This window comes from Nyctibius grandis, chromosome 8 (genome assembly GCF_013368605.1).
Source record: "Nyctibius grandis isolate bNycGra1 chromosome 8, bNycGra1.pri, whole genome shotgun sequence".
NCBI lineage: Eukaryota > Metazoa > Chordata > Aves > Nyctibiiformes > Nyctibiidae > Nyctibius > Nyctibius grandis.
The window spans coordinates 23,601,726-23,617,251 of record NC_090665.1 but is presented as its reverse complement, the minus strand read 5'-3'; the positions used below and the strand labels follow the sequence as shown (position 1 = coordinate 23,617,251).

Sequence of the window (15,526 nt, the reverse complement as noted above, 5' to 3'; positions counted from 1 at the left end):
ACTGGTATGCTGGGAGGAAGGTGAGGTTTTCAGTGGTATACTGGGAGGATGGGGAGGTTTACTGGTATACTGGGAGGAAGGTGAGGTTTTCGGTGGTATACTGGGAGGATGGCAGTCTTTAACTGGTATGCTGGGAGGAAGGTGAGGTTTTCAGTGGTATACTGGGAGGATAGGGAGGTTTACTGGTATACTGGGAGGAAGGTGAGGTTTTCAGTGGTATACGGGGAGGTTTACTGGTATATTGGGAGGAAGGTGAGGTTCTCAGTGGTATACTGGGAGGATGGGGAGGTTTTCAGTGGTATACTGGGAGGATGGGGGGGTTTACTGGTATACTGGGAGGATGGGGAGGTTTACTGGTATACCGGGAGGAAGGTGAGGTTTTCAGTGGTATACTGGGAGGATGAGGGACTTGCCCAGTTAAATGTAATCCAGTTTTCCTCAAATTGACGGTTTCTGCCCCAAAACGCAGCCCCAGCCCCTGGAGGCTGATGATGGGGCGAGGGAGGGGGAACTCTTCCTCCATCCTTCCTGGAGGGCATCCCAGTCTTGACTGGAAACTGGGAGGACTGGGAATGGCTTTGAGTGGTGTCGTACGAGGAGCTCGAGCCTCCTGGGGCTGATTTTGGGGTGAAAGGTGGAGTTTTGGGGTCTGTTAACACTTTCTTCCCAGTCCAGGTGGAGCCATGGCTTCCCAGTCAGTCCCAGTTCCCAAACTGGGGAGGGAAAAGGGGTGGGGAGAAACGGGGTGGGGGGAAAAGACCTTTTTTTTGCCCCTTCCTGCCCTCCGTCTGTGCCCCCTCCCCCCTTTTTGTCCTGTATTTTGGGGTGAAAAAACAAAAATCCTTCAAATATTTGGGGTTTGTGGCTTCTTCTGGTGTGGGTGGGGGGACATGGGTGCAGCCCCCCACCCATGGCCCTATTGGATGGGGGGGACCCTATAGGGTGGGAGGGGTCCCTATGGGCCTGGGGGGTGTGGGACAGGTGGATGGGGGCGTCCCTAGAGGGTCTACAGGGATGGGGGTAGGTGGAGGACCCTATGGGGAGGGGTCTTGGGGGTCGCTGTGGGGTGGGTGTGTCTGGGGACCCTCTGGGGAAGGGTCTTGGGGGTCCCCATGGAGGGGTTGTTGTGGGGTGGGGGTGTCTGAGGACCCTCTGGGGAAGGGTCTTCGGGGTCGCTGTGGGGTGGGGGTGTCTGGGATCTCCCTCCCCCCTCCTCTTCCTCTCCATCGTCCTCTTCTGGGGTGTGAGGGACCCCTGTGTCTGGTTGGCTCCGTGCCCCAGGAGGTGAAGGACACTGGTGAAGGACAATGGTGAAGGACACTGGTGTCCATCTTGGGAAGGTCGTGGCAACTGGGAGAGGGTCCTGAGGACTGGGAGAGAGCGAACGTCGCTCCAGTCCTCAAACAGGGCAAGGAGGAGGAGCCAAGGAACTACAAGCTGGTCAGCCTGACCTCCACCCTGGGAAGGTGGTGGAGAAAATCCTCCTGGAGAGCATTTCCAAAGCCATGAAGGACAAGGAGGTGGTGGGGGGTGGTCAGCATGGATCGATGAGGGGCAAATCACGCTCAATCAACCCACCAGCCTTCTCCAACGAGGTGATGGGCTTGGTGGATGAGGAGAGAGCAGGTGGCCTTGTTCACCGTGACTTCACTGGTTGAATGGCCAGACCCGGAGGGATCGATGTCCAGCTGGAGACCAGTCCTTAGTGGTGTACCCCCGGAGTCAACACTGGAGTCAATCCTGTTCGACATCTTCATTAAAGGAGTTGGACTTGATGATCTTCAAAGGTCTCTTCCAACCCACAGAATCCCAGAATCACTGAGGTTTGAAGAACCCTCTGGGCTCATTGAGTCCAACCATTGCCCTGACACCACCATGGCAACTAGACCAGGGCACTAAGTGCCATGTCCAGGCTTTTCTTAAACCCCTCCAGAGATGGTGACTCCACCACCTCCCTGGGCAGCCACTTCCAATGGCTAATGACCCTTGCTGAGAAGAAATGCTTCCTAATGTCCAACCTGACCCTCCCCTGGCCAACCTTGACCCTACACCCTCCCTTCAGGTAGCTGTAGAGTGCACTAAGGTCACCTCTGAGCCTCCTCTTCTCCAGGCTAAACACCCCCAGCTCCCTCAGCCGTTCCTCGCAGCTCAGACCCTCCAGACCCTTCCCCACCTTGGTCGCCCTCCTCTGCACTCGCTCCAACACCTCAACATCTCTCTTGAAGTGCGGGGCCCAGAACTGGACACAGGGTTCGAGGTGTCCCCTCACCAGTACAGAGGGACGGTCCCTTCCCAGACCAACTGCCCACACTGTTCTCAGGACGGGGACTCTGCGCAATCAGCAAAACGAAGCTCTAAATCCTGAAATAATTAAAAACAAATCGTTAACGACGGCTGCACCCGGCTGATAACGGAGGGAATAAAACCTGGATTTACAACCGAGCGCAACTGCTGAGTAAGGAAGGCGGAAGAGCTGGGAGGTGAGTAGCTTCGTTTACCAAATCCTCGTTTTTCCGAGGAATTTTTGCTTATATAAAATAATAATAATAGTAATAATAATAATAAATAATAATAATTATTCAGTTTCATAATTTATTATTTGTTATTATTAATAATTATCATTATTATCACTATTATTTCAGTTTTATAGCTTTATTAATTATTTAACGCTATATATTATTATTTAATAATAATATATATTATATATTTAATGCTATATTATATATTTAACGCTATAGTTATTATTTGTTATTATTAATAATTATCATTATTATCACTATTATTTCACTTTTTTCCCCCCAAATCAATGTTAGTTCTTAGGGCTCTCGGCCAATACTCATTATGAAGGGGAATTACGACAAGGCAGAGCCCCTGGATTTTTTTGGGGGGTGAAAATGAACTTTTTTGTGGTGAAAATGAATTTTTTTTGTGGTGAAAATGAATTTTTTGGGGTGAAAATGAATTTTTTGGGGTGAAAATGATTTTTTTTGTGGTGAAAATGAATTTTTCGTTGTGAAAATGAACTTTTTTGGGGTGAAAATGAACTTTTTTCGATTTTTTGGGCTGCTCAGGCACAGGAGATGGAAAAGAAGAAATTCAGCAAATTGGAAATTATCTTAATTATCCTGTTCAGTGTGGTGGCGGCCGTGGGCTGCGTCCTCATCGGGGTGTTGGCGACGAGGGACCCCAAGAGCGCCCGTGAGTGCCGATCGCTGCGGAGGAATCGGGAAAAAAATAGTCCCTGGTGTGAATTTTTGGGATCTGTTTGATGAAGTGGAATTATAGATATGAAAAAGACATCATATATTAAAATATATTTATATATAGTGTATGAATGTAGAATAAATACTATAAAAATACAGATATAATATATAGTTTAGAACTTATTAGATATTAATTTATTATAAATTAATATAATAATATAGTTTATAATTTATTTATATATAAGTATATAATATAGTTCATAATTTATTTATATATAAATATATACTTTTTATATATAAAATTATATAAAAATATAGATAAAAATATAATTTTTAATATAAATATAATAGTTATAAATAAAAATTAAAGTAATTATTTTACAATAGATATAAATAAAAATTAAAGTAATTATTTTATAGATTTTATAGATATATAAAATTATATAAAAATATAGATAAAAATATAATTTTTAATATAAATGTAATAGATAAAAATAAAACCGAAAGTAATTATTTTATAAGAGATATAAATAAAAATGAATTATTTTATAGATATATAAAATTATATTAAAATATAGATAAAAAATGATTTTTAACATAAATATAATAGATATAAATAAAAATTAAAGTAATTATTTTATAATAGATATAAAGAAAAATGAAAGTAATTATTTTCTAATAGATATAAATAAAAATTAAAGTAATTGAATTCAATTAATGTATAATAGGAATGATAATTATTATTTTACTTTAAATTAATTAATTAATTTAAAATAATTAATATGAAAATAATAAAAAATAAAAATATAAAAATTAATATAAAAATAATATAAAAATTAATAATATAAAAATTAATTTAAATTAAAATAATAATTATTATTACTATTGCTGCTACTATTAATTTACTTTTAATTTTAATTTAAATTATTTTAATTCAATTAATTTCAATTAACCCCTCCGTTCTTCTGCCTCACAGAATTCTCCCCGACCTGCCCGAGTGTGGGAGCAGCCGAACGCATCGACTGCATCCCGGACCAGATCGCCACCAAGGTCTGAAAACGTGAGAAAACGAAGGGAAAAAAAAAAAGTTTTTTTTTTAAATTTAATTTTTTTTTTAATTTTAAAAATTTCAAATTAATTTTTTAGTATTTTAAATATTAACTTAGGATTTACTATTAGTATTAAAGTTATAATAATTAAATTTTAAATTTAAAATTTTGAAAATTTTAATTTTTTACATTTTAAAAATCTTAGATTAAATTTTTATTTTTTTAAATTTAAAAAATTAACAATTAAATTTTCAATATTTTAAATATTAACTTTTGATTTACTATTAGTATTAAAGTTATAATTTGAGCATTAAACATTGCTGAATTTGAGAATAAAAGCTGAGAAGCGACGCAGCCGTCGCAAGTTGCGAGAAATCTCGCTGCTGTTGCGCCGCAAATTCTATTTATTTAATTATCTCTTCATTTAAGTCCTACTTTTTACAGAATTTTCACAGAATTATTTGATTTATTTCATTAATAATAATAATAATGATAATAATAATGAGTAATAAAGGTGATTCACCACTGCCTTGTTTACCATTAAGTGGATTTCAAGCTGTGCAAATTACAATTAATTTAAATTACATGTAAGCTCGTTTAGCTGAGAGCCTTGCTGTCCTCATTCATGCAAATTTATTTAAAGAGGCAGCAAATGAGCATGTATAAGGAGAATTACCATAATTTACATATTTATTAACCATGCGTAGGATGGAGGAGGGTTGGGATTCGTTAACCAGGACACGCGCTCATGGGGATTTGCTGTTTAATTGGTTTGGTAAATTTATCAGAAATTGATAAATTTAATTGATAAATTTCTGATAAATTGATAAATTTCTGATTAATTAACAAATTCCTGGGGGTTTATATAAATTATGGGGCGGTTACGTGCGCGGCGTTGCCTTCGCCCCCGGGGCAGAGTCCAGGCGTTATCGCTCTAAACCTCCACCTTATCCCGAGATAAGCCTGGGTTTAGTCCCGGCCCGGTTTATGGCCCAGGGGGTTGGGCCAGCACTAAGGTTTGTTTACACAAGGTGATGGCAAATGATTTTCGGGTGGACTCTGCTCCTTGGTGCTGGGCATGAAAGTTACAGACTATAAAATAAATACACTATAAAAGTCTTTAAAAAAAAAAAATTATCTATATATAAAAAGTATATCTATTCATATATAAAAAATATATATATAAAAAAGTACATCTATTTATATATAAAAAAGTATATACAAATAAATATACTGTACTACATATAATAAATAAATATCAAATATATAATACAAGATAAAAATAAAATAATATATTATAATGTATTATGGTATAATATGATAAAATACAATATGATATAATATGTATTATATATGGAAGCATTTTGATATATTTTAAAAAAAATCTATAATTTTTCATGTGGACTCTGCTCCTTTCTCGGTGCTGGATATGAAAGATACAGACTATAAAATAAATATACTATAAAAAGTCTTTAAAAAAAATATATATTTATATATAAAGAAGTATATATAAATATAAAAATATATATATATAAAAAAATAGTATGTCTGTATATAAATATATGTCTATGAAAACATTATATCTATTTATATATAAAAAATATATACAAATAAATATACTATACTACATATAATAACTATAACAAATATATAATACATAATATAAGATAACATAATATAATGTATTATGGCATAATATGATAAAATACAATATGATATAATACATATTATATATAGAAACATCTTGATATATTTTAAAAAATCTATAAATAAATAATTTTTTCGGGTGGGCTCTGCTCCTTTCTCGGTGCTGGACATGAAAGATAAAGACTATAAAATAAATATACTGCAAAAGTCTTTTTTTAAAAAAAATCTATATATAAAATATATATACAAATAAACATACTATACTGCATATAATATAATAATATAACAACTATATAATACATAACATAAAATAACATAATACAATACAATATACTTTATTTTGTTTTACTTTATTTTTATTTTATTTTGCTTTATTTTATTTTATTTCCTTTAATTTTATTTTAATTTACTTTATTTCTATTTTATATTTATTTTATTTTTTCTTTCATTTTATTTATTTCATTTTATTTCATTTTATTTCTTTTACTTAATTTTATTTTAATTCACTTTAATTCTATTTTCCTTTTATCACGGGATTTCCTTTGTCCCAAACTCCCCTTTTCTGCCCCAGCGCCTCTGCGCGCTCCGCGGCTGCTGCTGGAGCCCCCAGAGCGACGCCAACGTGCCCTGGTGCTTCTTCTCGTCCAGCCACGGGTACCGGGTGACTGGGGAGCTGCAGCCCACGCGGGATGGTGAGTGGCGCCGGGGTGCCAGAGCGGGGGGCACGCGGGGCCCGTTGTGGTGGGATTTGGTTTATTATATTTTATTTTATTTTATTTTATTTTATTTTATTTTATTTTATTTTGGTTTATTTTTATTCTGTTCTACTCTATTCTATTTTACTTTCTTTTCTTTTCTTTTTATTTTTTCCTTTATTTTTATTTTATTTTGGTTTATTTTACTTTTATTTTACTTTATTTTACTTTATTATATTTCATTATTTTAATTTTATTTTAATTTACTTTATTTCTATTTTGCTTTATTTTATTTTTTATTTCATTTTGCCTTATTGTAATTTATTTTTTATTTTGTATTTTCTTTTATTTTGTATTTTACTTTATTTTATTTTTTATTTTATTTTATTATTTTATTTTATTCTATCCTAGTCTAGTCTATTCTCGTCTATTCTATTTTACTTTATTTTATTTTCATTTTGTTTTACTTTATTTTATTTTGGTTTATTTTACTTTTATTTTATTTTATTTTACTTTATTTTATTTCATTAATTTATTTTTAATTTATTTTATTTCTATTTTATTTTGTATTTTATTTTGTTTTATTTTATTTTATTTTATTTTATGTTGTATTTTATTCTATTCTATTCTATTCTATTCTACTCTATTCTATTTTACTTCATTTTATTTTTATTTTGTTTTACTTTATTTTTATTTTATTTTTTATTTCATTTTGCCTTATTTTGCTGTATTTTATTTTATTTTGTTTCACTTCTTTTAATTTCATTTCATTCCTTTTTTAAAAATTTAATTCAATTTAATTCAATTTAATTCAATTTAATTCAATTTAATTCAATTTCATTCCTTTTTTAAAAAGTTTGTTTAATTCAATTTAATTCGATTTAATTCGATTTAGTTCGATTTAGTTCGATTTAGTTCGATTTAATTCGATTTAATTCGATTTAATTCAATTTCATTCCTTTTTAAAAAAAATTGTTTAATTCGATTTAATTCGATTTAATTCGATTTAATTCAATTTAATTCAATTTAATTCCATCCCATCCCATCCCACCTCACCCCCCCCAGGGTTCCTGGCCGCGCTCACGCGCCTCCCCGCGCCCTCGCTCTTCGGGCGGGACGTGACAACCGCGCAGCTCCGCGCCCAGCACCAGACCCCGACCCGCCTCCGCCTCACGGTGAGATCCGCCCCTTGTTTGCTTTTTTTCCTTTTTTTTTTTCTTATTTTAATTTTTTCTTTTTCCTTATTTCTTTTTCCTTCCTTTTTCCTTCCTTTTTCCTTCCTTTTTCCTTCCTTTTTCCTTCCTTTTTCGTTCCTTTTGCTTCCTTTTTGCTTCCTTTTTCCTTCCTTTTACCCTTTTTTCTTTTTTATTTTTTCTCTTTTTCTTTTTTTTCTCTTTTTTTTTTTTTCTTTTTTTTTCTTTTTCCTTTTTCCTTTTTTCCCTTTTTCCCTTTTTCCCTTTTTCCTCTTCCTTTTTCCTCTTCCTTGTTTCTTTCTTTCTCTCTCTCTTTTCCCCCTTTCCCCCCCCTTTCCCCCCCTTTCCCCTCCCTTTTCCCCTCCCTTTCCCCCTCCCTTTCCCCCCCTTTCCCCCCCCCTTTCTCCCCCTTCCCCCCCTTTCCCCCCCTTTCCCCCCCCTTTCCCCCCCCTTTTCCCCCCTTTCCCCCCCTTTCCCCCCCTTTTCCCCCCCTTTCCCCCCTTTTCCCCCCTTTCCCCCCTTTCCCCCCCCTTCCCCCCCCTTCCCCCCCCTTATTCCCCCCCTTTCCCCCCTTTCCCCCCCTTTCCCCCCCCTTCCCCCCCTTCCCCCCCCTTTCCCCCTCCCTTTCCCCTCCCTTTCCCCCCCCTTCCCCCCCTTTCCCCCCCTTTCCCCCCCTTCCCCCCCCTTTCCCCCTCCCTTTCCCCTCCCTTTTCCCCTCCCTTTCCCCTCCTTTCCCTCCCTTTCCCCTCCCTTTCCCCTCCCTTTCCCCCCCTTTCCCCCCCTTTCCCCCCCTTTTCCCCCCCTTTTCCCACCCTTTTCCCCCCCTTTCCCCCCCTTTTCCCCCCTTTTCCCCCCTTCCCCCCCCTTCCCCCCCCTTCCCCCCCTTCCCCCCCTTTCCCCCCCTTTCTTCCCCCCCCTTTCCCCCCCCTTTCCCCCCCTTTCCCCCCCTTCCCCCCCTTTTCCTCCCTGTCCCCCCCCCCCCCCCCCTTTTATTTTTACCCATATAAAGGGTCTGGGTAGGTTCGTACAGTCTTAATTTTGCCACTTACTGACGTTGACCACTTCTTGCCATGACGCTGGTTGACGGTGGGCGGGTTTTTTCACCAAGCCACATCTGGGTGGTCGCGCTGGGAAGTGTTAAGACAAGGCGTGAATTTCCAAATCACTTATTTTATTCTTTAAATTTATTTTATTCTTTAAATTTATGTAGATCACCGATCCTAACACGCAACGATTTGAAGTCCCCCATGAGCACGTGGGACCTTTCAGTGGCCCGGCAGCCTCCGATTTAAAATATAAAGTCGACATCCAGCCAAATCCCTTTGGCATCAAGGTGACCAGAGCGAGCAACGGAAGAGTTTTGTGAGTAAAAAAGTTGCATTTTATATTTTTAATGAAAAAAATTACACAATTAATAAATTATTATTAAAAACACACGATGTTTTTACTGCAATACGCAACGTGACTGATTTTGGCCAAATTACGAGACGGACGTGACAAAATTACTGGCGGCACGTGATGGGAAAGCGTTCTCGAAGAACGGGTTGGGTTTTTTTGGGGGGGTTTAGCGATACTCAGGGATCCAACCGTCAGCATCAAAATTTTTAGGCAACATTGGGGCGATCCCGAGCACAAACACAGGCTGGGTGGAGAATGGATGGAGAGCAGCCCTGAGGAGAAGGGCTTGGGGGTGATGGGTGATGAGAAGCTCACCATGAGCTGGCAACGTGCGCTGGCAGCCCAAAGCCAACCGTGTCCTGGGCTGCATCCCCAGCAGCGTGGCCAGCAGGGCGAGGGAGGGGATTCTGCCCCTCTGCTCCGCTCTCGGGAGACGCCCCCTGCAGTGCTGCGTCCAGCTCTGGGCCCCCAACAGAAGAAGGACACAGAGCTGTTGGAGCGAGTCCAGAGGAGGCCACGGAGATGCTCCGAGGGCTGGAGCCCCTCTGCTCTGGAGACAGGCTGAGAGAGCTGGGGCTGTTCAGCCTGGAGAAGAGAAGGCTCCGGGGAGACCTTCTAGCACCTTCCAGTACCTGAAGGGGCTACAGGAGAGTGGGAGAGGGGCTTTTTACAAGGGCAAGTACTGACAGGACGAGGGGGAACGGTTTTAAACTGAAAGAGGGGAGATTGAGATGAGATCTGAGGAAGAAATTGTTTCCTGTGAGGGTGGTGAGAGCCTGGCCCAGGTTGCCCAGAGAAGCTGTGGCTGCCCCCTCCCTGGCAGTGTTCAAGACCAGGTTGGATGGGGCTTGGAGCAACCTGGTCTAGTGGAAGGTGTCCCTGCCCGTGGCAGGGGGGTGGGACTGGATGGGCTTTAAGGTCCCTTCCAACCCAAACCCTTCTACGATTCTGATTCTCTGGTTCCACCATGTTGCCAGGTTCGACACGACCATCGGCCCGCTGGTCTACGCAGAGCAGTTTCTACAGCTCTCCATCAAACTCCCCAGCAGCAACATCTACGGGGTGGGCGAGCACGTGCATAAGCAATACCGACATGACGTCAACTGGAAAACGTGGCCTATGTTCAGCAGGGACACGGCCCCTTCCGGAGTAAGCGCTTATTTTGTTACATTTTCTTTCTTTTCAGAATTTCACATTCATGTTTTCATTTTCAAAGACCTGGTCACAGAATCCCAGAATCAATGAGGTTGGAAGAGCCCTCTGGGCTCATCGAATCCAACCATTGCCCTGACACCACCATGGCAACAAGACCATGGCACTAAGTGCCATGTCCAGTCTTGTCTTAAACCCCTCCAGAGATGGTGACTCCACCACCTCCCTGGGCAGCCCCTTCCAATGGCTAATGACCCTTGCTGAGAAGAAATGCTTCCTAATGTCCAACCTGAACCTCCCGTGGCGAAGCTTGAGGCTGTGTCCTCTTGTGTGGAACGTCTTCCTTCAGAGGAGAGGCTGAGGGAGCTGGGTCTCTTTAGCTTGGAGAAGAGGAGACTGAGGGGTGACCTTATTAATGTTTATAAATATGTAAAGGGCAAGTGTCATGAGGATGGAGCCAGGCTCTTCTCAGTGACATCCCTTGACAGGACAAGGGGCAACGGGTGCAAGCTGGAACACAGGGGATTCCACATAAATATGAGGAGGAACTTCTTTACAGTGAGGGTGACTGAACACTGGCACAGGCTGCCCAGAGAGGTGGTGGAGTCTCCTTCTCTGGAGACATTCAAAACCCGCCTGGACGCGTTCCTGGGTGACATGATCCAGGTGATCCTGCTCCAGGGAGTTGGACTAGATGATTTTTTGAGGTCCCTTCCAATCCCTGACATGATTCTGTGAAATAGCTCAATGTTGTTGCTGTGCTTATGCATCAATTTTGGGTACGATGAGGAAAAAGGAAATATTTGGTAGAGTTTGTAAGTGCTTAACAAGGTGATGCTGAAAAAAAATAGAAAACATTAAATTTCTGGTGTATAACCAATGCCAGGGAGCAGGAAAAGTAATGTAGAGCATGAAAGAAGGATTAATTAAGAATATTTTGATTTTATTTCACTAAATAAGCAAACTAAATTTGCGCTTGATTTTATTTGTATTTATTTGTAACTACAGCGTCTCAACCTCCATTCAACATCATTTTTCGTTATTTGAGATAATAATGAGGTTAAATGAGTGTTAAACTGAGACTATTCAACGCAACGTCAACCCTTAGGCTGGATTTGAAGTCCTGAAGTCCTTTGCTGAAGCAGGAGTGATGTGAACAGGGTTTGGGGAGCAGCTTGTTTGTGGTTATTTAATGTTTTAGAAGAAAAAAGAGAAAAAAAATCAAAGTTTTGAGACACTGTGGTGGGCTGATAAATCCATTTTTGAGCTGAAAGTTGGGATTTGCCTCACTCTCAACAAAACTTCTCGTAGAAAAGGTCGTTATTTTCTTCCCATCCCCACTAGAGAAGCAATTTACAACCTTCATCTTTTAAATAATGGGTACGTGGAGGTTCTTACCCAAACGGCTCCACTGAAGGGCGGTTTCCCCAAATTTGTTCTTTCACCAGATTTTAAGCGACTTAAAGATATTCCCATAAAAGAGAGAAATAAATTAATGAGCTTCATGTCGGTGATTTTATTTTTGCTGTTTGTTTCCTTTTGACCCGTTTAACCTCACATGTATATTTTTGAGACACCACAGGGCGCGTGTTGTTACTGTTTTGTTTTTTTTTTTAAACCACCTTTTCTGTTTTTCTTCAAGAACATGGAGAACTTATACGGCGTTCAGACCTTCTTCTTGTGTTTGGAAGACACCAGCGGAGCCTCTCTTGGTGTTTTCCTGATGAATAGCAATGCCATGGGTAAGGATGTCTTCTGTAGAAGTGTCACAAAAACATTATCTACATTTATTTCACAGAATCAATGAGGTTGGAAGAGCCCTCTGGGATCACCGAGTCCAACCATTGCCCTGACACCACCATGGCAACTAGACCAGGGCACTAAGTGCCATGTCCAGTCTTGTCTTAAAGCCCTCCAGAGATGGTGACTCCACCACCTCCCTGGGCAGCCCCTTCCAATGGCTAATGACCCTTGCTGAGAAGAAATGCTCCCTGATGGCCAACCTGACCCTCCCCTGGCAAAGCTTGAGGCTGTGTCCTCTTGTCCTATCGCTGGTTGCCTGGGAGAAGAGGCCAACTCCCACCCCGCTACACCCTCCCTTCAGGTAGTTGTAGCCTGCACTAAGGTCACCTCAGAGCCTCCTCTTCTCCAGGCTAAACACCCCCAGCTCCCTCAGCCGTTCCTCGCAGCTCAGACCCTCCAGACCCTTCCCCAGCTTGGTTGCCCTCCTCTGCACTCGCTCCAACACCTCAACACCTTTCTTGAAGTGCGGGGCCCAGAACTGGACTGTATTTAAAATACAATTAAATACAATTATTAAATACAATTATTTAATCAATCTGCAACGCCGTGGGTAAGAATGCTTCCTCCGTAGCTCTAAGTATTGCAAAATATATATATATATATATTTTTAAATGATCTGCAGAGCGATCCTGCTGACTTGATGTAGATTTTTTCAAAAATATGTCAAATTTTGAAGAAAGTTGTCTTAAAATCTGTGACTGCGGCCATTTTTTTTCACGCATTTACTCATGTTTCCTATACAAGCAGCATTAAGGTTGTGTTGCAAGACCAGTGATGCATTTTTGTTCACGTTCAGGGATGTTTTAGGACAAGATATTAAAATCTGAGCCTAAATTTATCCTCAGCAGCACTTGTATTTATGCCCTTAATTTCCCGTAGATAAGTGTGTCCATGTTTGCATGCTTAACAAACATTCAAGCATCTCGAGACTGAAAATTTAAGGAAAAAAGTTGTGCTGTTGGGTTTCTCTTCTCTTTCTGGACTGTAAAAGAATGTAAATATGGACTTTTCTAGGGAAAAAAAGAGTGCTGGAAACTTTCCACCCACGTTGCAAGTTCTAGTAATGGTTTTGGGTTTCCTTGAATGTTTTTGTTTGTTATTTTCACCTAATTTTTATATCTTTCTCCTAATTTTTATATCTTTCACATCGGCATCAGAATTGTTTGAGATTTAGGTAATATTGCAAATGGATTTTTGCACATTTTTTGCTCACAGAGTTCGCCCTGCAGCCGGCGCCGGCCGTCACTTACAGAACAATCGGTGGAATCCTTGATTTTTACGTTTTCTTGGGAGACACCCCCGAAGAAGTGGTGCGGGAGTACGTGAAGGTATGTTGGTCAAACCCAACCCAAAGGTGGTGGATCTTCCATCCTTGGAGATACTCAAAGCATGATCAAGGACAGCCCTGGGCAAATGGCTCTTGCTCATTCTGCTTTGACCAAGGGTGATCTTTGAGTAGGTGAACTCCAACCTCCATCGCCCTGAGTCTTACCTTGAGAACTTCTGCATTGAACATTAAAAGTTTTCTTTTCTCCCCCTCTATTTCTGTGTCTCTTCACCATTTTATTAATCCAAAATTATAACTCAAGGTTTGCCCCTAACTTGTGATGATTTTATGTAACATGATTTTATGGTAGCGAAGTATCTACACCTCTACGTATCTATAGAGGTCTCTATTGCAACTAATTCCTGTATGTATTTTTGGGGGACAAATACATGTTTCGACGACTTCTTAAAGAAAGGAGATGTAAGTTTCTAAACAGCGTTAAATTTAGTTCTTTAGTAACTTAAATCTTTAAATTTAGACTAAAAACTTTCTCCTCTTCTCCTCTCCTCTTCTCCTCTCCTCTTCTCCTCTCCTCTTCTCCTCTCCTCTTTTCCTCCTCTTTTCCTCCTCTTTTCCTCCTCTTTTCCTCCTCTTTTCCTCCTCTTTTCCTTCTCTCCTCCTTCTCTCCTCCTTCTCTCCTCCTTCTCTCCTCCTCCCCTTCTCCTCCTCCCCTTCTCCTCCTCCCCTTCTCCTCCTCCCCTTCTCCTCCTCCCCTTCTCCTCCTCCTCTCCTCCTCCTCTCCTCCCCTCCCCTTCCCCTTATTTCTGTGCAGTTTCCCCTTACATTACCACAATTTTTTTTCCGGTTCATTCTTCACCTTTCCTTACCCTCCTTTCTCCTTGGTAACTCTGCTCCTCAGAACAAGCATGTTGATGTCGTGATATTCCCTCAAGTCATCATTCAAGTAGAACAGCTGCTGTAGAAATACACGAGTAGAAAATATTATTAAAATGAAGCGCTTACGCCTTTTTTTGGCAGCAAATAAATGGGTGTAATGCCGTAAAACAGTGAGGTGGAAATTTTATAGAATATAAATATAATATGATGTAAATATAATATAATATAATGTAAATATAATACAATGTAAATGTAATAGTAATATAATAAACATAATATAATATAATATAATATAATGTAAATATAATATAATCTGTATGGGTAGCAATGGATACATCATTCTTTGCATCATTTACATTTAGTTTTTTTGGGGAAAAAGAGCATAGAAAAATAAACCAGCTGCTGGCAATCACGTAAAACGCACTTTGTCGTCCTTGGGTTAAATCTCGGAGAGAGAATTGGGTAATTTAGGGAATTAGGCTCAAAGAGAGGAGGCTGCCGACACTCATTAGTTTTTAATTTTAATTTCCAGTTCATAGGGTTGCCGGCGTTGCCCTCCTACTGGGCACTGGGATTTCAGCTCAGCCGCTACGATTACGGGTCTCTTGACGAGGTGAAGGCTGTTGTGAAGCGGAACAGAGCGATCGGGCTCCCCTACGTGAGTCAAAATGCGATTTTATTTCCTCTTTACAGTCACTATTGGTGTTCCCCAGGGCTCAGTTCTGGGGCCGGTGCTCTTCAATATCTTTATAGATGATCTCGACGTAGGGATCGAGTGCACCCTCAGTAAATGTGCAGATGACCCCAAGCTGGGTGGGAGTGTCGACCTGCTGGAGGGTAGGAAGGCCCTACAGAGGGGTCTGGACAGGTTGGGTTGATGGGCCGAGACCAACGGCGTGAGGTTCAACAAGAACAAGGGCCGGGTCTTACGCTTGGGCCACACCAGCCCCCTGCAACGCTACAGGCTGGGGGAAGAGTGGTTAGAAAGAGCCCTGGGGGTGCTGATTGACAGCAGCTGAACATGAACCAGCAGTGTGCCCAGGTGGCCAAGAAGGCCAAGGGCATCCTGGCCTCTATTAGGAATAGTGTGGCCAGCCGGTCTAGGGAAGCGATCGTCCCTCTGTACTCGGCACTGGTGAGGCCGCACCTTGAATCCTGTGTCCAGTTCTGGGCCCCGCACTTCAAGAGAGATGTTGAGGTGTTGGAGCGAGTGCAGAGGAGG

At 40.6% G+C, this 15,526-nt stretch overlaps 1 protein-coding gene across 2 annotated transcripts in view; it reads left to right on the top strand.

Moving 5' to 3' along the window:
* The first annotated feature begins 3,080 nt into the window (after positions 1-3,080).
* Positions 3,081-15,526, top strand: part of LOC137666110 (maltase-glucoamylase-like) — a 62,720-nt gene continuing 50,274 nt past the window's right edge. The window contains exons 1-9 of one of the 2 annotated variants that reach the window (XM_068405749.1): positions 3,081-3,198; positions 4,180-4,253; positions 6,471-6,591; positions 7,660-7,769; positions 8,998-9,149; positions 10,163-10,334; positions 11,980-12,079; positions 13,356-13,468; positions 14,837-14,962. In XM_068405749.1, coding sequence (XP_068261850.1) covers positions 3,081-3,198; positions 4,180-4,253; positions 6,471-6,591; positions 7,660-7,769; positions 8,998-9,149; positions 10,163-10,334; positions 11,980-12,079; positions 13,356-13,468; positions 14,837-14,962 — 1,086 coding nt within the window. Of the gene's footprint in view, positions 3,209-4,177; positions 4,254-6,470; positions 6,592-7,659; positions 7,770-8,997; positions 9,150-10,162; positions 10,335-11,979; positions 12,080-13,355; positions 13,469-14,836; positions 14,963-15,526 lie in introns of both variants that reach the window. The other variant, XM_068405748.1, reaches the window with a different exon arrangement.